This window comes from Cherax quadricarinatus, chromosome 91 (genome assembly GCF_038502225.1).
Source record: "Cherax quadricarinatus isolate ZL_2023a chromosome 91, ASM3850222v1, whole genome shotgun sequence".
Classification (NCBI taxonomy): Eukaryota; Metazoa; Arthropoda; class Malacostraca; order Decapoda; family Parastacidae; genus Cherax; species Cherax quadricarinatus.
The window spans coordinates 11,485,716-11,513,400 of NC_091382.1; the positions used below are offsets into that span (position 1 = coordinate 11,485,716).

At 41.5% G+C, this 27,685-nt stretch overlaps 2 protein-coding genes across 2 annotated transcripts in view; one reads left to right on the forward strand and one right to left on the reverse strand.

Annotated features, from left to right (window-relative positions):
- The window catches only part of LOC128704930 (unc-112-related protein), a 452,607-nt gene that overhangs the window by 398,922 nt on the left and 26,000 nt on the right, over positions 1-27,685 (reverse strand). The window lies entirely within an intron of this gene.
- Positions 7,491-27,685, forward strand: part of LOC128704935 (protein mono-ADP-ribosyltransferase PARP11-like) — a 51,119-nt gene continuing 30,924 nt past the window's right edge. Inside the window, exons 1-3 of the mRNA XM_070104386.1 lie at positions 7,491-7,765; positions 10,248-11,335; positions 23,402-23,548. Of these exons, the coding sequence (XP_069960487.1) occupies positions 10,269-11,335; positions 23,402-23,548 (1,214 nt within the window). The 5' untranslated portion in view covers positions 7,491-7,765; positions 10,248-10,268. The remainder of the gene's footprint in view (positions 7,766-10,247; positions 11,336-23,401; positions 23,549-27,685) is intronic.

The window sequence follows — 27,685 nt, forward strand, 5'->3', positions numbered from 1 at the left end:
ATTGACAAAAAAGTGAAGAACCGAAAGAGGGACCCGACAAACCTCACAAAGAGGAACAGGGCGCCTTTTCATGAGATACCCATGGGTAAGGCGTGTATGGACAATGTGGAGCCGGAAGAGCGCAGTCTCCCGAGAACGGCAACAGTGGTAAAAAGATGACCACAAACCTAAAAGTGGTTTAATAGAGTGCAGTTTGTTATGGTGCATGCCCGACCACCATTGTTGCCAATAGCTGCGAAGATGGGCCGAGATGACTGGAAAATAATCTCTGAACGGAATACTTTATAGGAAACTGGAAGATCATGCACCGCGCTGACCGCACAGCAGCATCTGCTTGTTCATTACCTTGCACACCAATGTGTCCAGGGACCCAACAGAAAGTGACGTCTTTGTTTTTGCTAGCCACATGGTGCAACCATAGTTGAATACGAAGGACTAGTGGATGAGGGGAATCAAATTGTTTAATGGTTTGTAAAGCAATGAGGGAATCTAAAATGATCACATACTTCGAAGGAGACACACATGTAATATGAAGAAGCACTATGAGGATGGCATGCAACTTGGCAGTAAAAATACTAGCCGAGTCTAACAAGTGACCTCAGACATCATCAGGGAATACTGCTGCGAACCCAACACCATCAGAAGATTTAGAACCATCTGTATAAACAGCGGTGGCATTAGCATGTGACCGGAAGTGCTCCAGAAAAAGAGAGCGAGAAGCAGTTGTAGGCAGGAAAGCTTTGGTGCATGGTAGTGTGGAAGAACAGACAAGAACTGTCTAAACTTCCCAAGGGGAAAGGGAAAAGGCAGGCGCTAAATAAATATACAAGGGAGGCAACTGGAGAGAAGTTAGTTTAATATGTTTATTAGAGAAGACTGGAGTGAGTGAAGATGAAGAGAAAATGGTCGGAGTAGGCAAAGGCGCCAAACAAACAATGGGCATCTACTAATGTCCGAGACTAACCTATACATAGAAGAAACACGGAGATCATGACGTGGGCAAAATAATTAAGACAATGAGTGTCACGACGATCAGCTAAGGAACATTCACCTCTGCACAGAGGCTTCCAACAGAGGATGAACGAAAGGCACTAAGGCATAAACGGAGACCTTGATGATGAAGGGGATCTAACTTAGAATGAGTTGTAGGAGAAGCTGCAGAATAGACTTGATCCCCATAGTCCAGCTTGGACAAGATTAGGGTGGAATGCAAATGAAGGAGAATTCGGCAATCTGCTCCCCATGAATGATGTGCGAGAATTTTAAGGATATTCAGCCAGCTATGGCCTTTAAAGAAGAAATGCGAGGTTCCCATGTCAACTGGCGATCGAAGAGGCCAAGAAACTTGACCATATCACATTCTGGAATACATGAGCCGTGTAAACACAATGGAGTATCTGGGATAAGAGGATGTCTAGTGAAGGTAATGAAATGGGTTTTCGTACTAGAAAATATAAAGCCATGTGAAGTGGCCCAATGGGAAACTTGGTCAATTGCATCCTGAAGGGCAGCTGCTACGAGGTGACAGTGCCTGAGTATGCAATAGCAAAGTCGTCTACATAAAGTGACGACCAAATATGCGATGGCAGAATGGAAGGTAGGTCATTCACAGCTAAGAGAAAAATGGTAGTGCTAAGGACGCAACCTTGTGGGACTCCCTCGGCTTGTACAAAGTGTGAGGAAAGCAAGGCGCCAACAAGGACCCTGAAAATGTCTGTCAGATAAGAAAGCAGCAAGGAAAGTTGGTAGATTACCACAGAGGCCTAAAGAGCGGGCTTGGGCTATAATGTTATACCTCCAATTGGTGTCATATGCCTTCTCAAGATCAAAAAGACTGCTAGGATGGAGTGTTTGTTAGCAAAGGCATTTCGCACATACGTATCTAAGTGGAGCAAGGGATCCAACGTAGAGCGGCCCTTGCGAAAGCCATATTGGTGAGAGGAAAGACTACTGCGAGTCTCCAAATACCACATCAGACATCTATTCACTAAGAGTTCCATCACCTTGTAGACTACACTGGTCAGAGCAATGGGGCAATAGTGACAAGTATCAAGCCCCTAGGTGCCAGGTTAGCAAAATGGTAGTACAATGGCAGATTTCCATTATTGAGGGAGAACCCCTCATGCCCAAATAAGACTGAAAAGATGCAAAAGGACTGGAAGGTCCGTAGAATGCAGATGTCATAGCACACTGATATGAATATGTCCAGCCACCGTCGGCTGACAAGTGGAAAGCATGAATTCTAGCTCTAGGAGAGTGAAAGGTACATTATATGGCTCCATTCCATTAGAGGAGAAATCTGAGGGCAACTGCTCTTTGGCAGGCTTAGACGCAAGAAATGAGGGACAAAGGAGAAGCACTTGGGAGATACGGACAAGATAGTTCCCAATTTCTGTGGCAACTTCAAGTGGTTCTGCAACATTAACACCAGCAACCCGCAAAACGGAAGCTGGGTCCGGAGTGTACTTGCCACACAACTTCCGTACCTTTTTCTAAACCGCACACGTAGGGGAAGACGAGGTAATGGTAGACACATAGTCTTGCCAACAAGTGCATTTAGCGTTGCATATGACACGGCGAGCAACTGCCCTTGCTCACTTAAAATCCAAAAACCGCTCTGAGGTCCGATTATACTGATAACAGACCCATGCAGCATGTTTCAAATGCACTGCACGGGCACACGCAGGAGACCACCAAGGCACGCATGTCTGGGAATGCTTGCCTGAGGTTTGAGGAATAAAATGTGATGCCGCAGTCAAAACTAAGGTCAAAAACTGGTGCACCAGTTCATCAATAGAGGATGAAAGGGGGTCCTCGCAAAAGGTGGTAAGATGAGAGTGTAAGTCCCAATCTGCTCGTGCAAATTGCCAATGAGGGCTATGAGGCGATTGAGAATATGTAGCAGAAGTAAGAAGAATAGCAAAGTGATCACTGTCATGTAAATCTGGGAGAACAAACCAAGTGTAATCAAGTGCAATCGACGAGGAACAGATAGAAAGATCAACGCAAGAGAGACTGAGTGCGAGTGTCAAAATGGGTAGGAGAACCCGTATTTAAAACATGAAGAGGATGAGAAGTGAGAAGTCTCCAACTGATCACCACGAGAGTCACAGTGGGACCCTCCCCACAGATGATGGTGAGCAATAAAATCACCTAATAACAAGATGGGCGACAGCAGAGATCAAAAATGCAATATCCAAGATACAGAATGCATGGGAGGGGGAAAGATATAGAGAGTAAACTGTATACCATCTGTGTAAATAAATATGAGCTGCAGTATAATGCAGCAGAGAACAAACAAAAACTTTTTGATATGGTATACCAATGCAAACAAGAGTGCACTCTCGTTAAATGATTCATCAGGAAAAGGATCAGAAGAATGTAACAGCACAGCCCGAAATGGGACGAACAACAGCTGAGCAAATTTTGGGCTCTTGTAACCCAACACATATCAGGGAAGACTGGAAGAGCAACACTTGGAGTTCTCCCCGATTATCCCTGAGGCCATGAATATACCATTGTAAATAAGATATTATTTACAGATATTATTATAATCAAGGGGAGTGCTAAACTAACATTATTTACAAAAACAGGAATATCAACAATAAGAAGCAATAAAATCTATGGTCTATTAGGATCAGTAAAGTTAGCATGTGGGGGCAACAGTAAGTGTGTAAGCAAGGAGGAACCAGAATACTGTGAAGGAAAAGATTGTTGCGAGGGTCATAAAAACGAAGGGGTAGAAGGAGGCCCATCGGTGTCCATTGAGGGTTTCGTCTCCGCAATATTGCTGGAGATAGCGTCAAGTGTCTCAGCGCATAAGATGTCGATACCATGATTTCAGAGACAGGTGAGATAGAGCAAATAGGGATTGGAGTAGCTATGGAGGCAGCCAAAGAGGTTTGAGAGGGGCGGGGAGTATGAACCTGGAGAGATGTGTTGGCAGGGGCAGAAGAGTCCTGCAGTGTAACAGGAGAGGGAGGAGGTTGGAAGGTAACTAGGGAAGAAGACTGGGGGAGGACAGAAGAGGGGACTACACGACAGGGGGTGAACCTTCACCTTCATGTGAGAGTTAGAAGGGGGGTGAAAACTAGGCCCCAAGGTAGGAGATAGATTCAACTTCACAGCTGGCAGACGTGAAGAAGGTGTAGGGCTTGCGAGGTCTCGTAGATTTAGAAACTAGCGAGCGAGATGCAGTAGTAGAAGCAGGAAGAGGCACCGAGGTAGGAGTTTCAGAGGATAAAACCGCAAAAGAATTAGAAACAGGGGTGACCCTGGAAGACATGGTTGTAGAGGAATTGGGAGGCGGGAGGACCGTCAAGGTTGGAGGTCTTCGAGCTACAAGAGAATAAAGAACACGAGGGAGTTTTCCCTGAAGACGGAGCTGAGGGACAGCCATAGCATAAGGCCTTCACTCTCTTTAAGATAACGGATTTCTCGGATTTCTCGCTCATTACGATAGACTTGACAACGGGGTGAAAAAGAAGGATGAGATTCATTGTAATTGAGATAAGAGGGGGGAAGACTGAAAGATGTATTGGTATGATCTGCGGCACTGCAGACCGGACATTCCGCCACAGATCTGCAGTATTCAGCGGAGTGTCCAAGGCGCCAGCAATTACGACACTGTTGGGAAGTAGGGACTACTTTATGAACCTCTAGGCGATGGCCTACAATGTAAATGGAGGACGAGAGTTCACGGTAGCTGAAGGTTAAGCAGGCGATGTTACTGGGAAAGCGTCTCCACCCACAGGCAGGCAGGATGTATCCACTTTGAGAAAAGGAAGGTCCTGAAGGGCTAATTGCTCTAAAATATCATAGCTGCATATAGTACCAATGCAAGAACAGAGTAGCGTGCTTATGAACTGTGACTGGAATTTTATCTATGGAAGGTATATGGGAGAGAGCATGAGCTTGTTCTGGTGGCACAAGCTCTCGCTTCACATGCTGAGTTCCGGGTTCGATTCCCGGCAAGAGTGAAAACACTGGGCGTGTTTCCTAATACCCGTTGTCCACGTTCACCCATCAGTAAAATGGGTACCTGGGTGTTAGTCGACTTGTATGGGTCGCACCCTGGGACAAAATTGACTTAATTTGCCCGAAATGCTCTTCATAACAAGTGGCTTTCTATATAGTAGTATGTCATTGATTCTGTCATTACTGAAGGCTTTTAACTCTTATAATGACTCCAACAACAAGCTCCTTGGAGAAGCCAGGTATAGATATTCAAAAATCAGGGACAAAGGAATTAATGTACAATTGCTATGGATCCCATCACACATTGGATTACTCCTTCATGATAAAGTTGATATGTTAGCCAAGAAGAGTACCCAGGAGAATGTAGAATGTAACTTTGGTATATCTGTGTCTAGCATTAGGAATAATATTAGGAGAGAAGTAAATAATGAAGATGATTGTTATAGGAATGCAATTAGAAGCCTGAGTAGATCTATAACTCACTAAGATAACATGAACGTAGATAAGTATGTTTATGGAGCAACTTGCAATGTGAACACTGATGTTGTAGTGGCCAGGCTTAGGGAGCAGTCAGGTGTAACATATCGACTTCTTTATTTTTCAACCGATTACGTTCATTTTTGGTGTACTATTAGAAGCTTATATAAAACCTCCTGTGCTGAAGTTTCAATCATATCGGCCAAAAAGTAAATGAAATATGCAAAATTTACGAAAAATTGCATTTGGCAGCGGAGTCCTACTCAGTGGTACTTGGAAAAGTGGTTTTGACACTTGCTGCTGATAGAACACCTCTAATTCCATCATGAATTACGTACCTTTTCTAAAATAAACCTTATCTTCATGCTAAAAAAAAATAAGTTTCATAACTTTTTTGTCATATTGGAAGATGTCGGTCTTGTTGCCCACATAAATCTAAAAATATTTGGGATAGTTCAGAAAGGTACGTATTTTCTTGTAAATCAATCATTCTCCTATGTTTGTTGTGAAAATCAAGTCAATTCATTCATAAATAAGGATGCAGTCCCCCTAAATAGGTAAATAAGTTACTTTCGAGATATAGGCCGAAGCGCGCGGCACCCCAGGTGCCCGGGAAATATTTTTTTCCCCGAAAAATTCGCCTTATTTTACACTTTTTCCGCGACCTACGAGTGTTTATTACAGTTAACCATTGTAAATCCGTTTTCTCTCATCACTGATGAGAGAGGGCGGACCCTCTCTTCACCTTCAGGGGAAATATCGATAGAAATTTTTTCCTTGGGGCGTCATATTATGCTATATATTTTTTTTAAGGTGTACTTTTTATGTTTATATGCTATTATTATATTGCATTATGTCATAATAGATCAATTGTGATAGATAAATAAGCCTTATAATTGATATTAGCGTGGGTATGGAATATTTTGTTGGCTGGAGGTGTCGGCCATTTTATGCAATATACCCAGGGTACCTTGATTGGTTACTTGATCATATTAGCTCCGCCCACTCTGGCATGATCTCAGATGGTGAATTTGTATTATATTAGACAAAGATATAAGAAAACGATAAAAATAACACGGGGAAAAACGTAACAAAAACGTCAACAAAGCCGAGTCAGCGCTTCTTGCGCACTATGACGCGTCAGCGCTGTCACCATGCCTGTTATAAATGGCTGTAATTCCTTTTAGAAACATCGTACAAGGATAATAATTATACCAGAGTGTAGCCAGAAAGTTCAGCTATTTTTTGGTAACAATAACTCCATTTTCATATTTTTTCGATTTTTTTTTTGCACCGCGCGCGTGAACCTGACTGCTCCCTTAGGCTTGGTTACAAGTACTTCTGACAGTTTGGGAGACACAGAGATGATACAAACTAAATGTAAATTATGTGATCAGGCATATGGTGACTGTCTTGAACACTATGTCCACTTATTGAGGAATACAGAGATAGACAGTATAATAACCTATGTGACATGTCAAGGTATCTTATTAATGAAAATAAGATACCAGATATACTAAGCAAATTTCCTAAATTTGCTTGTAACAGATAAGTGAAGTACAGATATGTAGATATAAACCCATATGTATTCCTGTTAACCCTTTGGGGCCTAGTTCCTGGGCCTTTTGTGTATCTATATGCTTTTGCGCTACAGTCCACAGGATGGATATGGGGTGCGCAATACGCTAGCCACTTCGGTGGAAAAATCTAAAGTAAGATAAGATAAGATTTCGTTCGGATTTTTAACCCCGGAGGGTTAGCCACCCAGGATAACCCAAGAAAGTCAGTGCGTCATCGAGGACTGTCTAACTTATTTCCATTGGGGTCCTTAATCTTGTCCCCCAGGATGCGACCCACACCAGTCGACTAACACCCAGGTACCTATTTGCTGCTAGGTGAACAGGACAACAGGTGTAAGGAAACGTGTCAAATGTTTCCACCCGCCGGGAATCGAACCCGGGCCCTTCGTGTGTGAAGCGGGAGCTTTAGCCACCAGGCCACCGGGCCACCTATGTCATTGATATGTCATTGATGTCAGCTAGGCCTGTATACCTTGTATATGTACGTGTAGAAATAGATATATTATTATTTTAGCAGCCAGCTAGAGTAAGTGTAGTCAGCGCCAGTTTAGCAGCCAGCTAATGAGTGTTCGCGCTATAAATAGCACACACAGCCAGGTCCAGGGTGGACGCGTCTGGCTCACGACCACGTCCACCGACAGTTTCGTCCACATCAAACCAACGTATCAGCAGTGCTGTTTCACCTTGTGTTGAGTCAAGTGTATCTTATCGTAGTTACTACTACACCAGCGGTGAGTCATCTTTACCTAAAAATATTAAGTTATAATTATGACCCTTTTGTGTTATCTTATTTATAATTATGACCCTTTTGTGTTATCTTATTTATAATTATGACCCTTTTGTGTTATCTAAGTTACGATTGACCTTTTCTGTGTTTAGTTACACAAGTTATTATGTACGACAATTGTGACCATCTAAAAACTGTGTAAAGTGTAGCTAAAAATTATTGCACTTGTTTTTTTTTTTAGTCATGATTTTGCACAATTGTACCACAAGGGCCCCAATGAAAGTCACATTGACCTTTTCTGGGTTATCCTGGGTAATTTACACTATGTATAATAATTGTACTTATGTGTACCTGTTCCTAGATTAACTTACATAATTGTATCTAACTCTGCCTATTGTAACTTGGATATATTTAAAAGTAATAAAGATTTTTTAATTACCTCTCATGATAGGGTTAATAAACCAGCTGGAGGCCTTTGTAAAGTGTGCTTAATAACCTTAAGATTAATTGTATGTAAGATTACTGGCGAGTAGGATTACTGGTAAGATTACTATTGAATATGATTACTCGTAAGACTATTGGCGAGTAAGATTACTGGTAAGATTACTGGTGAATAAGATTATTGTTAAGATTACTGGTGAATAAGATTATTGTTAAGATTACTGGTAAGATTACTGGTGAATAAGATTGTTGTTAAGATTACTGGTGAATAAGATTATTGTTAAGATTACTGGTGAATAAGATTATTGTTAAGATTACTGGTAAGATTACTGGTGAATAAGATTATTGTTAAGATTACTGGTAAGATTATTGGTGAATAAGATTATTGTTAAGATTACTGGTAAGATTACTGGTGAATAAGATTATTGTTAAGATTACTGGTAAGATTACTGGTGAGTTACTAGTAAGATTACTGGCGAGTAGGATTACTGGTAAACTGCATGACTAGCGAGTAGGATTACTGGTAAGATTACTATTGAATATGATTACTCGTAACTATTGGCGAGTAAGATTACTGGTGAGTAAGATTATTAAGATTACTGGTGAGTAAGAGTTACACTCATTGTCACAGGTGTCTCAGGTCTGGTACAGGTACAGTCCGTGTTGTTATGGGGGTAATGAGGCAGAGCAACTTAGCTACATGTACTCTCGCCCAGCCTGGGTAACCACAACAAAACGATAGCAACATGGATTAGGGCTTCCATGGTTAGGTTACTTCTTTCTTTTTGTTTTTAAGAAAAAAAAAAGAAAAAGGGGGAACGGGGAGGAATAGTTCCTAGGAGGAATGAAAGGGCCAGAAATCACCCTCCGCACCCAAGAGGACCTCAACACCGCAAGTAGTGCAGATGCTGCATGGAACCTGTGCTATACCCTACCCTTCATGCCAGTAAACCAGCAATCCAGGATAACAACCTCACATCTGCCGAGCTACCTTGGTGGACAAAAGAGAGGGCGGCCGGATATCCGTCACAAAGCATACCCCCTTTGGCCACCACCCCCGGAATCCAAAAGGCAGCCTCCAGAGATACACCCATCGCCCGAAAGACACCCAAAGCCACCCCCCGGAAGACTGGAGAGGGAACTGGATATCCCCAGGCGATCCAGATTCCACGGCAAACTACACCACAGCCAAGAACCTCAACAGAATAGGATTGACCCCGGTACCCTTCCCCCTACCTAGGAACCAGTAGGCCTGTGGGAAGAATCCCAAAGGCCAAAAAGAGGAAGGGAAAAAGGGAGGGACAGGGGGGAGGAGGAGGAAAGGAAAAAGGGAGGATGGGATAGGGAAGGGGGGATTGGAGGGTAATTAGGTTCGGTCTGAGGAAGGAGACCAACAGGTCTAATTCCTCAGATCAAGAGTCTCTTCACCACGCCAAGGAGCCCCTCTTGAAGAGGGGGTTATTATCAAGGTTTTTGATATTTTCTCGACCACTTGTGGCCACATCCACCTCAAAGCCACTAAACCAGGGGTCAACATCACTTTCCTCTTAAAATGGAAGTGCTACTACTACATAACATCAGTGAATTCCAGGTGTTTGCCATGTTGTTTGCTCTAGCTGGTGCTCAATTGAACTGGTGCTCCCAAAAGGTACTAAGTGGTCTCAGATTTTTTAATACTTTGCACACCGAGTGTTATGACCCATTCTATGCTGACCAGGCATCTCAGGTCAATCGTGCCAAATTTGGAGGCACAAAAAATAAAACATAGATCTACGTTTGGAGCGCTAGTGGTAAGAACGTAGATATACGTTTGGACAGTTAACAGGTTAAAATGTACTGCTCCATAACCTGTGTCAATATAGAGTAAGAATTTGGATTAGTTTGCCCAAAATGCCTAGGCATACTAGTGGCCTTTGCAATTAATGTTTTAAAATATGTAAACCACAGGTAAGTTTAGCAAGAAAATAAACATTTTCATTTTCATGTACTTTTTTTGGATTGTGCAGCAATTGAAACGAGTCTAGTTGTATGTCTTTTACCCACAGGTGACAAGAGGTACATAAACAATGTGTGATAACGGCAGTGACGGAGGTGTCAGTCGAGGTGTCAGTCGAGGCCGAGGTCGAGGCCGAGGTCGAGGCCGAGGACAAGGTCGTGGTCGAGGCCGAGGAAGAGGCATGTGTAACACTCGACAAAATATGGATGATAATATTGAACAGATAAACATGACTCTTAAGTCGACTGATGTTTGTGGGGATGTGGAAATCCCAGAAATATGCATGTTAGCAATAAATAACAAGTGTATTAACAATAACAAAGGCTGCCAGTATCTCCATGCAAAAAGCACTTTTCACTGGCAATTTCAAGTAGGCATTAAATGGTTTAATTTCCTCATCTTTCAGTCTAAAGTATTAGAAACTGCTTACCGGAATGTTGCCAAGGATAAATGTCAAATACTACCTCCCATTGATTTAAACAAATCTGCATCCTGTGCTAAAGCAATTTTGAACTTTTTTGGTACTGAGTCATGGACAGCTAATTTTATGAGAATGTATATTAAACACTCAACTGGAAGCAAACTCCAAATTCGACGGATCTCAACTAAGTCTGCAGGAGAGTCAGATAATCCCAAAGCAACTACATATGACTGGTACTTTCTTGATGCACAAGGCATATGGATTTGTTATGGTCATGCTGATAGTCTGGGAAATGAAAAACTAGTGTGTAGCACCACGTGTGAGGATATTGAGAAACGATATTTGTCAGACCCCAGGTCATCAATGACTGTAAGTAATAAAAGATTCACCTATATATTAAACTTTGCACAGATGACACAGACTAACCTAACAACAAACAAGGTGAGGCAGATTCGCCGCCGCCCGTCTAAAGCACCCATTCAGAAAAAGGTCATTCTTGACAAACCTAAAAATTGTCTACCTACTCACTGGAGTCCAATGACAGACAAGCAGATCTGTCTCCTTGTGCAGCTAGATTGTGACAGCTCTGAATATCAAAATGTTAAAAGCCTTTTAAAGCTTACACTTCATGGGGTCATCATCCGGAATATTCAGCGACTACAAAATCCATATTTGTGGCACCAGTTGGAAAATAAAAAGGCATACTTGTCTAAAAGGTAAGTCCCTTATGATCACCTGGTTTTTGATACTCAAGTATCCCTTCAAGGGAACAGCTATGTGCTGTGATGCCAGTGAACTGCTCCTGATACCAGGAATTGGAACTGCTATCCGCTTCCTCAGATCAAACCAATTACTTCCCATTCCTCAGGCTCTGTAAGACTCATACAGATTTACTGATTTCTTTATGAATATTGACTAATTCATATAATAATAATAATGATGTTCAGTACAACACCCCATTTCCACAGATTCAGTATCCAGTTACAGTTATCCAGTTTACTGGGGCCCAAAATTAACCCTTAATGTTGTTTAATAATGGCCCCAGAATGCAATAGTGGTGCCTATGAGCAGCCCAGAAATGCTCTCCATCAGTAAAAAAGTGCTAATTCTAGACTTCTTTTGCATAATTTATCAATTAAACTATTATAGGTATGTCTGTAAACAAATAATAACCTGAGTTTTTTAAAAAAAAAAAAAATACAGAATTAAAGACTTTATTTTTCTAAAGGTAACAAAACAAAAAAATTCTGATCAGTACTTACTGAGATATAGAGGCGTGAAGTTGACCCTCAATGTCTGGGTGGCGGCAACGTCCGCGGCTTCCGTAAAGTCACATTTTTTTTATTTTACTTTTTTCTTTTCTTTTCTAAAAATTTGTTCAGTAACATTTGTGGCCTGTGAGACCAATATAGTATATAATGTATATATATACACTCATTGTAATGAATAAGGAGAGCAGTTGTAGAGCCAGAAATGAATATGCACAGATAAGAAGGGAGGCCCAACGACAATATGAAAACAACATAGCGAGTAGAGTTGACCAACGTTGTTGCCAATGGGTGTGAAGGTGGGTAGCTATTACAGCAAAATAGTCCGGAAATGGAACACCTCTATATGAAATTGGTAGGTCATGTACTGCTGACCGCGCAGCAATATCTGCCTTGGGGTGAGTATAACACTGAGCATGTCTCCGGAAGCACACATCAACCAGATAACTGCTGCAGCATATGGGCGCCTGGCAAACCTGCGAATAGCGTTCCGATATCTTAGTAAGGAATTGTTCAAGACACTGTACACTGCGTACAGTATGCAGTGTGCAGCACCTGTTTGGAACCCACACTTGATCAATCACATCAAGAAATTAGAGAAAGTGCAAAGGTTTGTGACAAGGTTAGTTCCAGAGCTAAGGGGAATGTCCTATGAAGAAAGAACATAAAGGTTAAGGGAAATCAGCCTGATAACATTGGAGGACAGGAGGGTTAGGGGAGACATGATAACGACATACAAAATACTACATGGAATAGACAAGGTGGACAGAGACAGGATGTTCCAGAGAGGGGGCACAGAAACAAGGGGTCACAACTGGAAGGTGAAGACCCAGATGAGTCAAAGGGATGCTAGGAAGTATTTCTTCAGTCATAGAGTAGTCAGGAAGTGGAATAGCCTAGCAAGTGAGGTAATGGAGGCAGGAACCATACATAGCTTTAAGATGAGGTATGATAAAGCTCATGGAGCAGGGAGAGAGAGGACCCAGTAGCACTTAGTGAAGAGGTGGAGCCAGGTGAGTACAATTAGGAGAGTACACCTATGTATGTATACACACACACACACCACCAGTTATGATGGTAGTTATGTTCTTGAGCATGGCATCTAATAAAAAACATTTGTCTAAAACAAACTGAAGAACATATAGGAAAAGTAGTTACCTTCCTTGGACCCCCCCAAAAATTATGGTTGCTGGAGTGTTAATGATTCTGAACAGAATAAGGGATGCTGTGGCCCTACTGGACTGAGGTGGATGGCTGAGGCTCTGGCAATAAAAGTAGATGGTTGCACTGAAGTAGTGAAAAATTCTATAATGTCTTAGGTCTCATCAGTGAAAAAGTATGCTAGTTTAGCAGCAAAATGGAACTGCTCACGTACCAGTTGCAATGTTAACTGTTTCTTCAGGTTCTTCTTCATCTTACTCTATTATCTGCCTCCCTTGTATCTGTGCATTGAACTCTGCCAACATATACCCCTGGACTTTTGTCTTCATCTAAGAGCTCACTCACATCATCTTCCTGCATATCTTCAAAGCCATCACCTGGTAATCTTGCCAGTTGAGCTATTTTCTGCACCTGATTCTCAGGTGAGGGAATACCTGTGAAAGTATTCACTACATTAGGCCATAACTTGACCCAGGCTGCATTTCATATTGATTGGGGTACTTCATTCCATGCACCGCCAACATAGCTGATAGCATCTGTAATGTTAAATTTATGCCAAAAGGTTGGTACTGCAACAAGTTTCTGTATAATTTTTTGTCTGATTACACTTGAATAACCTAATAACTCCATGATCCAGTGGTTGTATTAAACATGTATTTAGAGGTAAAAGCACAACTTTTGTACGTTGGTTCATGTCACACAAAGCTTCTGAATAATTACCGGGATTATACACAAATAACCCACATATAAAAGAGAGAAGCTTACGACGACGTTTCGGTCCGACTTGGACCATTGACAAAGTCACACTAACCAGAGGAGGAGGAGCAGGACGGCTATATATAGGCAGGAAGAGGTGGTGGTAGTAGTAGTAGTAGTAGTACAAGAGTTGTATATAATACCGACAAGATGAAATTAAGACACATGCACAACACCCGGGCATCCCCATCATAGACGTTTCGCCATCCAGCCAGCCACTGGATGGCGAAACGTCCACAACAAAGACAACCAGACGCCGCACATGTGTCTTAATTTCATCAGTAGTTGTAGTAGTAGTAGAAGAAGAGGTAGTAGTAGTGGTAGTGGTAGAAGTGGGAAATAAAAAGGACGAGCCAGTCAAAAACAAAGGAAGGGGAGCACTGCAAGAGAGCTAGATGCTCACAGAGGGAGAGCAAGCGCACAGAGGTGCGTGAAAGGGAAGTGGTGAAATAAATGAAGAAGGAACAGAAACACGAGACAGGAGAGAGAAAGACAACCCAGAGGAGAAAAGGAAAGAGGAAAGGGGAAGAGGAAGAAGAAGAAAGAGAAAAAGAAAAAATGAGGAATCAGGTTAAGTCACGGGTGTTCTGAAGATTGGAGCATTTTACAATGTAGTGGGAGAGGAAGGCATCTACAGAGACGAAGCCAGGGCTAAGGTTCATACAAGGAAAGTTGTGTATTAGAGAGGATTCAACTAGACGGCGACTGTTCGAGTTGGAAGTAGGGAAGACAGTTTTAGCAGAAGACCAGTCAATAGGATGGCTATGATCTCTGACGTGACAGAAAAGAGCATTGTTAGTGTCGGCAAGCCTAACACTATTTTTGTGCTCCCTAAGTCTGTCAGAAAGAGATCGACCAGTTTCTCCAAAGTATTGAAGAGGACAGGAGGAGCAAGAAATAGAGTAGACACCAGGAACATCTATAGAGGGAGGAGAGGTATGAACGAGATTGGTGCGAAGAGTGTTAGTCTGGCGGAAGGTAAGCTTGATGTCTAAGGGACGGAGAGAATTGTTGAGATTAGAAAGACCGGAAATGTAGGGAAGGCAGAGGATAGAAGAGTTCTCATGAGTAGAGAGTTTGGGAGAGAAGAAATTGCGTTTAGCACGTGAGAGGGCAGAGTCTATGAAATGGGAAGGGTAGCCAAGACGGGAGAACGAATTATGAAGAGTGGAAATTTCTGCTGGAAGGAACTGAGGATCACAGATGCGGAGGGCACGGAGAAAGAGGGAGATAAGAACACTTTTCTTGACAGGGGAAGCATGATAGGAAAAGTAGTGAATGTACATGCCATTGTGCATAGGTTTACGGTAAACGGAAAAGGAAAAACCTGTATCTGAGCGGTGGACATGGACATCAAGGAAAGGAATCAAGGAATTAGATTCCCATTCAGCTTTAAACTTAATGGAAGGGGCAAGATTATTAAGAACTTCAAGAAAAGGTTGGAAGAGACTGGAGTCATGAGGCCACAGAGCAAAGATGTCATCCACATAGCGGAGCCAGAGTGAAGGTTGCACATCGAGGGTAGGAAGAACAACAGTCTCGAAGTATTCCATGTAAAGATTAGCAAGGACAAGAGAGAGAGGAGAGCCCATAGAGACACCGAAGGTTTGAGAATAATATTTCCCTTGGAAGGAAAAGGAGTTAGAGTCCACACAGAGGCAGATCAGATCAAGAAAGACATCAGTGGGGATAGGGAGATGAAGAAACCCTTCATGGGCCTTCTCTCTAAGGAAATCAAGGACATCATCAAGAGGGACATTGGTGAAGAGGGACTCAACGTCAAGACTAAGCATCTTACAGGTTGGGAGAGAGCGAACCCGTTCAATGAAGTCTTGAGAGTGACGGAGGTGGGCAGGAGAAAAAGTACCAAGAAAGGGAGTGAGGGTTTTGGCCAGCCAAGAAGCAAGAGAATAAGAGACAGAACCTCTAGAGGATATGATAGGACGAAGAGGAATATCAGGTTTATGAGTTTTGGGAAGGCCATAGAAATAGGGAAGAGAGGGACAGATGACACGAAACCATTGAACAAGGTCAAAGTCAGGACAGAGGTCGGAGAGAGTCCTTAGTTTTTTGTTGAAAGTTCTCTTGATGCGATCAAGAGGGTTGGAAACGAGAGGAGTGTAGGTGCGTGAGTCAGAGAGCAAGACATCAGCTTTACAGAGGTAATCCTCGCGATCAAGGATAACTACCGAATTACCTTTGTCAGAAGATAGTATGACAATGTTAGTGTTGGATTTAAGAGAAGAAAGGGCAAGTTGGTAATGGCATGGAAGGTGGTGATTCTTAGAAAACAGACTAACAAGAGCAGGAAGGAGAGCACCACGAAAAGTGGACAAGTCAGGAAGATTACGGAAGCGAGATTGACGAAAGGAATCAAAAGAGCTAATCAGGGAAATACCAGCGCGAGGAGTAGGCGAAGTGGCAAAGGAAAGGCCAAAACCAAGAAGTTCAAGCTCATACTGAGAGAGTGAGACAGAAGACAGATTAGTAACACAGTCAGTGAGGGAGAATTTAGACCAAGGGCTAGCTGAGATGAGACGTTGAAGTTTATTCTGTAGTTTGGAAGAATGAATTTGTGCATTCAGGCAAGCAGTGTCAAAGGCAATGGTAGAGAGAAGGTTACAGAGATCCTGTGGTAGAGCCGCAAAGAGAGCACGTTGACGTTGACGGAAAGTAAAGAAGGCATCTTCAACCTGTGATTTAGTAGAAAGAATGAGCTGTTGAAGTAGGAGACGGGCATGATCAGGAAAGGGAGTGCCCAGTGGGTTGGTTTTCAGGAAGTGGGAGAAGGAAGGTGGCAGAACTTGTTCAGCAAGACAGTCACGTAGGAAGCGAAGCTGATTCTTACGACGCCGGGTAGCAATAAGAGCAGCCTCATAAGATCGAAAGAGGGGTTTAAAAGAGGGAAGAACATTAAAAAAGTTGGAGAGAATATGACGCTTAACTGCGGGGTCCATAAATAACAAAAAAGGCACAATACCGTGACTGGAACGATACACAAATAACCCGCACATAAAAGAGAAGCTTATGCCGACGTTTCGGTCCGACTTGGACCATTGACAAAGTCACACTAACCAGAGGAGGAGCAGGGTTATTTGTGTATCGTTCCAGTCACGGTATTGTGCCTTTTTTGTTATTACTGGGATTATCAAGAGTGAAGAGAACCTTGATGCAAGGTTCTTGCTGTGCAGGTAAAACTTGACTTTCAGAAATAAAGTGATGCTTAAACCAGTAAATAAATAATTCCTGTCATCCATGATGACTGGTTAGACCTTCTAAGAACTGGTAAGGAAGTCTTATCTGCTTCTTTCAAAACAGGGAAAATTTTAGAGCATAAGAGCAGCAAATAACCTTGGGCTTACACTCACCAGATGCATTAGAGAAAAGGAGCAAGGTGAAGTGATCCTTTGCTGCCTTGAATCCTAGTACACTTTCTTCTTGCTGACTGATGTAAGTTCTCAATTGATGGCATCTTCTTATAATAATAATAATAATAATAATATCTTTATTTTACTACAAGTACATGTACAGGGTATACAGTCCTAGCTGATTACAATGACATATTACTATATAGAAAGTCCCTTGTTATGCTCCGGAGGCATTTCGGGCAAATTAGGTCAGTGTCCCAGGATGCGACCCACACCAGTCGACTAACACCCAGGTACCCATTTTACTGATGGGGAACATAGACAACAGGTGGAAAGAAACACGTCCAATGTTTCTACTCTGGCTGGGAATCGAACCCAGGCCCTCGCCATGTGAACCGAGAGCGTTAACCACCAGGCCACCAGAGTCCAAAACACACTTGTCTCATCAACATTAAACACTTGCTGTGGCTCGTAGTTACCCTCAGAAATAATTTCCTGCAATTCAGCAGGGAAATTACTTACTGCTGTGTGAAGCACTTTTGCCAGAAAACTTAACTTGAACCTGTTGAACCAGCCAGTGCTAAACACTCTTGCTCAGGCCTTCCTCCCTCATCACACACTGTTTTATAGAACTCTAATAATGCTTTTTTCTTCATTAATTAAGTAGAAATTAAGTGGTGTACCTTTCTGTTTCATTCAATCAATAAGTTTTCTGTCTTATTTAGCTATTGTGACCTATGAGTCATTCTTTTCAGGGAGTGGCAGCCTGGGTTACTCATTACACAAACTCGTATATTTGACTCATTGCTTTTAATTGAATGAACTGATTCTTCATGAGGCCATAAGCTCTTGCCATCTCCACTACACTTGCACCACTTTTAATCCTTTCAGGGTCGGCAGGCCCTCTCCCAAACTTGTTCTTAGGCTCGGAAATTTTTCAAAAAAAAAAAAAAAAAAAAAAAAAAAAAACTCTTATGAAATGATAGAGAATCTTTTCCCGATCATAACGACACAAAAAGTATGAAATTTAATGGAAAACTTACGGAATTATGCTCTCGCGAATTTAGTGGTCTCGACGATGTTTACGCATCGGCAATTTCGCCCACTTTGAGCCCTATTTTCGGCCAACACCAGTCGACAAAAATCATACCTATTTCGCTAGAACTCCATTTTTTCTTTCGAATGAGTACAAGAAACCAGCCATTTACCGATTTCAAATATCCAATACAGTGGTCAGAAATTGGCAATTTTGCCAATTTCATACAAATTTCAAAAGATGTCAATTTCCAAATAGGGTCCAAAATAAACCAGACAGACATTCCTGGCACTAAAATAACATTTCCTCTGTTCATTACTCACATCCCCAGGCCTCTGTTACATTTCTTTTGCTTTCCACTTTGAATTTTTATTCTCACAAAAAACAGAAGATTTATGTTATGCAGACTACTGCACTAGTGTAGAATTTTATTATTATTTTATCACACTGGCCGATTCCCACCAAGGCAGGGTGGCCCGAAAAAGAAAAACTTTCACCATCATTCACTCCATCACTGTCTTGCCGGAAGGGTGCTTTACACTACAGTTTTTAAACTGCAACATTAACACCCCTCCTTCAGAGTGCAGGCACTGTACTTCCCATCTCCAGGACTGAAGTCCGGCCTGCCGGTTTCCCTGAATCCCTTCATAAATGTTACTTTGCTCACACTCCAACAGCACATCAAGTATTAAAAACCATTTGTCTCCATTCACTCCTATCAAACACGCTCACGCATACCTGCTGGAAGTCCAAGCCCCTCGCACACAAAACCTCCTTTACCCCCTCCCTCCAACCTTTCCTAGGCCGACCCCTACCCCGCCTTCCTTCCACTACAGACTGATACACTCTTGAAGTCATTCTGTTTCGCTCCATTCTCTCTACATGTCCGAACCACCTCAACAACCCTTCCTCAGCCCTCTGGACAACAGTTTTGGTAATCCCACACCTCCTCCTAACTTCCACACTACGAATTCTCTGCATTATATTCACACCACACATTGCCCTCAGACATGACATCTCCACTGCCTCCAGCCTTCTCCTCGCTGCAACATTCATCACCCACGCTTCACACCCATATAAGAGCGTTGGTAAAACTATACTCTCATACATTCCCCTCTTTGCCTCCAAGGACAAAGTTCTTTGTCTCCACAGACTCCTAAGTGCACCACTCACTCTTTTTCCCTCATCAATTCTATGATTCACCTCATCTTTCATAGACCCATCCGCTGACACGTCCACTCCCAAATATCTGAATACGTTCACCTCCTCCATACTCTCTCCCTCCAATCTGATATTCAATCTTTCATCACCTAATCTTTTTGTTATCCTCATAACCTTACTCTTTCCTGTATTCACCTTTAATTTTCTTCTTTTGCACACCCTACCAAATTCATCCACCAATCTCTGCAACTTCTCTTCAGAATCTCCCAAGAGCACAGTGTCATCAGCAAAGAGCAGCTGTGACAACTCCCACTTTGTGTGTGATTCTTTATCTTTTAACTCCACGCCTCTTGCCAAGACCCTCGCATTTACTTCTCTTACAACCCCATCTATAAATATATTAAACAACCATGGTGACATCACACATCCCTGTCTAAGGCCTACTCTTTTACTGGGAAAAAATTTCCCTCTTTCCTACATACTCTAACTTGAGCCTCACTATCCTCGTAAAAACTCTTCACTGCTTTCAGTAACCTACCTCCTACACCATACACTTGCAACATCTGCCACATTGCCCCCCTATCCACCCTGTCATACGCCTTTTCCAAATTCATAAATGCCACAAAGACCTCTTTAGCCTTATCTAAATACTGTTCACTTATATGTTTTACTGTAAACACCTGGTCCACAAACCCCCTACCTTTTCTAAAGCCTCCTTGTTCATCTGCTATCCTATTCTCCGTCTTACTCTTAATTCTTTCAATTATAACTCTACCATACACTTTACCAGGTATACTCAACAGACTTATCCCCCTATAATTTTTGCACTCTCTTTTATCCCCTTTGCCTTTATACAAAGGAACTATGCATGCTCTCTGCCAATCCCTAGGTACCTTACCCTCTTCCATACATTTATTAAATAATTGCACCAACCACTCCAAAACTATATCCCCACCTGCTTTTAACATTTCTATCTTTATCCCATCAATCCCGGCTGCCTTACCCCCTTTCATTTTACCTACTGCCTCACGAACTTCCCCCACACTCACAACTGGCTCTTCCTCACTCCTACAAGATGTTATTCCTCCTTGCCCTATACACGAAATCACAGCTTCCCTATCTTCATCAACATTTAACAATTCCTCAAAATATTCCCTCCATCTTCCCAATACCTCTAACTCTCCATTTAATAACTCTCCTCTCCTATTTTTAACTGACAAATCCATTTGTTCTCTAGGCTTCCTTAACTTGTTAATCTCACTCCAAAACTTTTTCTTATTTTCAACAAAATTTGTTGATAACATCTCACCCACTCTCTCATTTGCTCTCTTTTTACATTGCTTCACCACTCTCTTAACCTCTCTCTTTTTCTCCATATACTCTTCCCTCCTTGCATCACTTCTACTTTGTAAAAACTTCTCATATGCTAACTTTTTCTCCCTTACTACTCTCTTTACATCATCATTCCACCAATCGCTCCTCTTCCCTCCTGCACCCACTTTCCTGTAACCACAAACTTCTGCTGAACACTCTAACACTACATTTTTAAACCTACCCCATACCTCTTCAACCCCATTGCCTATGCTCTCATTAGCCCATCTATCCTCCAATAGCTGTTTATATCTTACCCTAACTGCCTCCTCTTTTAGTTTATAAACCTTCACCTCTCTCTTCCCTGATGCTTCTATTCTCCTTGTATCCCATCTACCTTTTACTCTCAGTGTAGCTACAACTAGAAAGTGATCTGATATATCTGTGGCCCCTCTATAAACATGTACATCCTGAAGTCTACTCAACAGTCTTTTATCTACCAATACATAATCCAACAAACTACTGTCATTTTGCCCTACATCATATCTTGTATACTTATTTATCCTCTTTTTCTTAAAATATGTATTACCTATAACTAAACCCCTTTCTATACAAAGTTCAATCAAAGGGCTCCCATTATCATTTACACCTGGCACCCCAAACTTACCTACCACACCCTCTCTAAAAGTTTCTCCTACTTTAGCATTCAGGTCCCCTACCACAATTACTCTCTCACTTGGTTCAAAGGCTCCTATACATTCACTTAACATCTCCCAAAATCTCTCTCTCTCCTCTGCATTCCTCTCTTCTCCAGGTGCATACACGCTTATTATGACCCACTTCTCGCATCCAACCTTTACTTTAATCCACATAATTCTTGAATTTACACATTCATATTCTCTTTTCTCCTTCCATAACTGATCATTTAACATTACTGCTACCCCTTCCTTTGCTCTCTCTCAGATACTCCAGATTTAATCCCATTTATTTCCCCCCACTGAAACTCTCCTACCCCCTTCAGCTTTGTTTCGCTTAGGGCCAGGACATCCAACTTCTTTTCATTCATAACATCAGCAATCATCTGTTTCTTGTCATCCGCACTACATACACGCACATTTAAGCATCCCAGTTTTTATAAAGTTTTTCTTCTTCTCTTTTTTAGTAAATGTCTACAGGAGAAGGGGTTACTAGCCCATTGCTCCCGGCATTTTAGTCGCCTCATACGACACGCATGGCTTACGGAGGAAAGATTCTTTTCTACTTCCCCATGGACAATAGAAGAAATAAAGAAGAACAAGAGCTATTTAGAAAAAGGAGAAAAACCTAGATGTATGTATATATATATGCATGTGCGTGTCTGTGAAGTGTGACCAAAGTGTAAGTAGGAGTAGCAAGATATCCCTGTTATCTAGCGTGTTTATGAGACAGAAAAAGAAACCAGCAATCCTACCATCATGCAAAACAGTTACAGGTTTTTGTTTCACAGTCATCTGGCAGGACGGTAGTACTTCCCTGGGTGGTTGCTGTCTACCAACCTACTAGAAATGGTGTAGAAATGGTATAAATAATATCCGCGCACTTTTGAATGAATATAAGAGTCACCAGTTGATGTGTATTGGACGCATGGCATGATTTGTTTACCTTTGAACTTTGGCAAAAAATCGAACATTTCTGCTACTTTGAGCTCAATTTCAAGGTACTTTTCATCATGAAACCAATCAAAATCATCTCAATTTCTGTAATATGTCTTCCACTCTATGAAATGAGACCAGGACAACTAGAATACAACCATAAATATCATACAAAAATACACTGCAAAGTCACTGTTTTAAACCAAAAACATGGTCGGAGTTTTTTTTTTCTCGTTATGCACTGTGTGCTGCAGGACCACACTGACCACATAGACCCATTCTTTCATATGTAGGCCTACCAGCTTTCTCTCGCTAGATTTGAAGGCGCTAGAATTTATGTGTACTAGTGCGGCACCAACCCTGGCGTGCAAGCCGTACTAGTACGGCACCAACGCTGAAAGGGTTAAGTTAATATCTCACTTTTCTTCATAACACCAAGATTTGAATGCTTAAACTTTTCCTTGTAACTTCCAGCATCCCTCACATGCCTCTTGGGTGCCATGGTTGTTATGCAGACACAAGATATGATGATGAAAAGATAAAAAATTGATTTACAAACACAGAGCTGAGTATGGTACGGGACACGTGTGCATGGAGTACCGACACGAGAGGTGGGATGGGAGAAGTGGGGGAGCCTAATAGGCCTTCCCTGCAAAAACAATGGCTTGACACACAGGCTGGCTGCTCACAAGCCCACAAAAGAGAGGGAGGGGGGGGGGAAACTCTCACAGTCCAGTCCCACTCACAGTTTCAATTTAAGTGAACTGAGGTCATGACAGAACTATGTGAGGGACCCCAGCCTAAGTGATGTAGTTCTATGTGACAGCCATTGAAACGGTTGATATAATATGGGAGACAGGGGCTATTAACCCCTTCTCCTGTATAAATTATCAAATGTAAAAAGAAAAACTTTAGTTTTTGTTTTTAGGTCACCCTGCCTCAGTGGGAGATGGCCAGTGCATTAAAAAAATACAACATAATGTAATATACTATAATACAATGTAATATAATATAATGTAACATAATATAATGCAATATAATATAATATAATGTAATATAATATTAATTTGCAAATCTTCCTTGTTGGCAGCTATGATAAGAACCAGTTAAATATGCAAAAATTATTCCATGGAGTAAACTCTTCTACAATTGACACAATATGTAATGAAAATATTGACTGGCGTCAGGGCACAACGATTAGACAGGACTTTGGGAAAGGCAGCTACTTTTCAAACAGGTAAGTATTCTTGACTTTCTTGTAGTTTTCATGTAATTACATGTGCATATGACAAAATATAATAAAGAAGCTATTGCCTCATCACCAAATTATAAGTAATTGTGTACAATACAACCACACAAACTTTATTTCTTTCTGCAGTACAGGTCCTCCATCACAAATCCGGCATCACTGGGACCTGTAGTGTGCCGGATTACTGAATTTGCCGAATTACAGAGTGGTTAGGTTAGAATACACTTAATAAAATTAACCAACTTGACTTATACACAAATAACCCACACATAAAAGAGAGAAGCTTACGACGACATTTCGGTCTGACTTGGACCATTTACAAAGTCTTACTTGACTTACACAGTTCATTGAACATCGGCAAAAATCAAACATATCTGCTACTTTGAGCTCAATTTCAAGGTACTTTTCGTCAGGAAAGCAATCAAAATCATGTCTATTTCTGTAATATATCTTCCATTCTATCAAATGAGTCCAAAAAAATGAGAATACAACCATAAAAACCATACGAAAATATACTGCAAAGAGGCGGCTAATGGCTGAGAAGTGAACTCCCTTATTTATCGTCCATCTTTTTTATTTTTGTTGTACGTTAAGAAGCATCTTTCCATCATACATTGCCCAAGTTTCAATGAGATAGCCCAACAAACAACCAAGAAAAAAAATATTTAACAAAAATCAAGCCAGGTACTGGAAATAAGTCACTTTGACTTTTCTGGGTTATCCTAGGTTCTCTATACATACACTGCTATGTATGATAATCTATGTAACTGTATTTGTGTATACCTGAATAAACTTGTTTACTTCTAATCTGTCAACTGAGTACAAGAAACCGCCCATTCACTTATTTCAACTACCCAATAAAGTGGTCAGAAATTGGCAATTTGGCCGATTTCACACAAATTTCAACAGATGCCAATTTCAAAATAGGATCCAGAATAAAGAATGCAGACATTCCTGGCACTAAAATAACATTTTCTCTGTTCATTAGTCACAGCTACAGGCCCCTCTTATATTACTCTTGCTTTTCATTTGGAATTTTTATTCACAAAAAAAATAGAAGATTTACTGTTATGCAGACTGCTGCATTATTGTAATAATTGTATAAATAATGTCAAGCCATTCTTGACTCCGTACTGGAATTTAGACTGGCAAGCGGACAGGTATTGGACGGTGACATCATTTGTTTACTCCTGAGATTCGCTAAAGAATAGAACATTTTTGCTACTGTGAGCGCAATTTCAAGGTACTTTTCGTCATGAAAGCATTCAAAATCATATCTATTTCTGTAATATATCTTTCATTCTATCAAATGAGACCGAAAAAATAAGAATATAACCATAACAACCATACTAATGGCTAATGGCTGAGAAGTGAACTCCGCTATTTATGGTCTGATTTCTTTCATTTTTGGTGTACGTGAAGAAGTATCTTTCCATCATACATTGCCCAAGTTTGAATAAGATAACCCAACAAACAACTGAGAAAATAATAATAATATAATAATAAAATAATAATAATAATAATAATAATAATAATAATAATAATATCTTTATTTACTACACATACATGTACAAGGTATACAGGCCTAGCTGACATCAGTGACATACTACTGTATAGAAAGCCGCTTGTTATGCAGAGTACGTGTTTCAAGAAAATTAGGTCAGTGTCCCAGGATAACACCCACACTAACATCCCATATCATAAAAATCTTTGAAAGGGTCCTAAGAAGCAAGATCACCACCCATCTAGAAACCCACCAATTACACAACCCAGGGCAACATGGGTTTAGAACAGGTCGCTCCTGTCTGTCTCAACTATTGGATCACTACGACAAGGTTCTAGATGCACTAGAAGACAAAAAGAATGCAGATGTAATATATACAGACTTTGCAAAAGCCTTCGACAAGTGTGACCATGGTGTAATAGCGCACAAAATGCGTGCTAAAGGAATAACAGGAAAAGATGGTCGATGGATCTATAATTTCCTCACTAACAGAACATAGAGAGTAGTAGTCAACAGAGTGAAGTCCGAGGCAGCTACGGTGAAAAGCTCTGTTCCACAAGGCACAGTACTCGCTCCCATCTTGTTCCTCATCCTCATATCTGACATAGACAAGGATGTCAGCCACAGCACCATGTCTTCCTTTGCAGATGACACCCGAATCTGCATGACAGTGTCTTCCATTGCAGACACTGCAAGGCTCCAGGCAGACATCAACCAAATCTTTCAGTGGGCTGCAAAAACCAATATGAAGTTCAACGATGAGAAATTTCAATTCCTCAGATATGATAAACATGAGGAAATTAAATCTTCATCAGAGTACAAAACAAATTCTGGCCACAAAATAGAGCGAAACACCAACGTCAAAGACCTGGGAGTGATCATGTCGGAGGATCTCACCTTCAAGGACCATAACATTGTATCAATCGCATCTGCTAGAAAAATGACAGGGTGGATAATGAGAACCTTCAAAACTAGGGATGCCAAGCCCATGATGACACTCTTAAGGTCACTTGTTCTATCTAGGCTGGAATATTGCTGCACACTAGCAGCACCTTTCAAGGCAGGTGAAATTGCTGACCTAGAAAATGTACAGAGAACCTTCACAGCACGCATAACGGAGATAAAACACCTCAATTACTGGGAGCACTTGAAGTTCCTGAACCTGTATTCCCTGGAACGCAGGTGGGAGAGATAAATGATTATATACACCTGGAAAATCCTAGAGGGACTAGTACCGAACTTGCACACGAAAATCACTCACTACGAAAGCAAAAGACTTGGCAGACGATGCAACATCCCCCCAATGAAAAGCAGGGGTGTCACTAGCACGTTAAGAGACCATACAATAAGTGTCAGGGGCCCGAGACTGTTCAACTGCCTCCCAGCATACATAAGGGGGATTACCAACAAACCCCTGGCAGTCTTCAAGCTGGCACTGGACAAGCACCTAAAGTCGGTACCTGACCAGCCAGGCTGTGGCTCGTACGTTGGTTTGCGTGCAGCCAGCAGTAACAGCCTGGTTGATCAGGCTCTGATCCACCAGGAGGCCTGGTCACAGACCGGGCCGCGGGGGCGTTGACCCCCGGAACTCTCTCCAGGTAAACTCCAGGCTAGTCGGCTAACACCCAGGTACCCATTTACTGAGGGGTAAACATAGACAACAGGTGTAAAGAAACACACCTAATGTTTCTACCCTGGCTGGGAATCGAATATTTACCAAAAATCATATACTACAGTGGACCCCCGCATAACGATTACCTCCGAATGCGACCAATTATGTAAGTGTATTTATGTAAGTGCGTTTGTACGTGTATGTTTGGGGGTCTGAAATGGACTAATCTACTTCACAATATTCCTTATGGGAACAAATTCGGTCAGTACTGGCACCTGAACATACTTCTGGAGTGAAAAAATATCGTTAACCGGGGGGTCCACTGTATGACTAACCCAAGCCAGGTACTAAAAATAAGCCACATTGACTTTTTTTGGGTTATCCTAGGCTCTCTACACATATGCTGCTATGTGTGATAATCTATAGAGAGAAAATAGTTTTTTGTTTCGTGTTTATGGTGCAGTACAAGTGTATATCACAGTTAGCCCTGTGCTACACTCCGTTTTCTCTAATATAAGCCTCCAAGACAGGGAGAGGAGAATGGTATTTGTATACCATATCCTCTTCATACCTCCGTCAAACTGCTCAGTGTTATGCCAAATACTATTCATTCTGGAGTATTTAACATGTTTTATGTTATTTATATTGTTTCTTATGTCATATTAGATCAATTTTGATAGGTAAATAAGCTGTAGTGTTGATATTAGTGTAATACAGTGGACCCTCGACCAACAATATTAATCCGTTCCCGAGAGCTCATCTTTAATCAAAATTATCGTTAGTCGACTTAATTTTCCCTATAAGAAATAATGGAAGACACCCCAAAGTATTGAAAAAAAAAAATTTTACCACGTGAAATATTAATTTTAATACACATAAACTGAAGAAGACATGCACAATTACATGACACTTACCTTTATTGAAGATCTGGTGATGATTGATGTGATGGGAGGAGGGGAGAGTTTGGATGGTGTTAGTGTTTAGAAGGGGAATCCCCTTCCATTAGGAC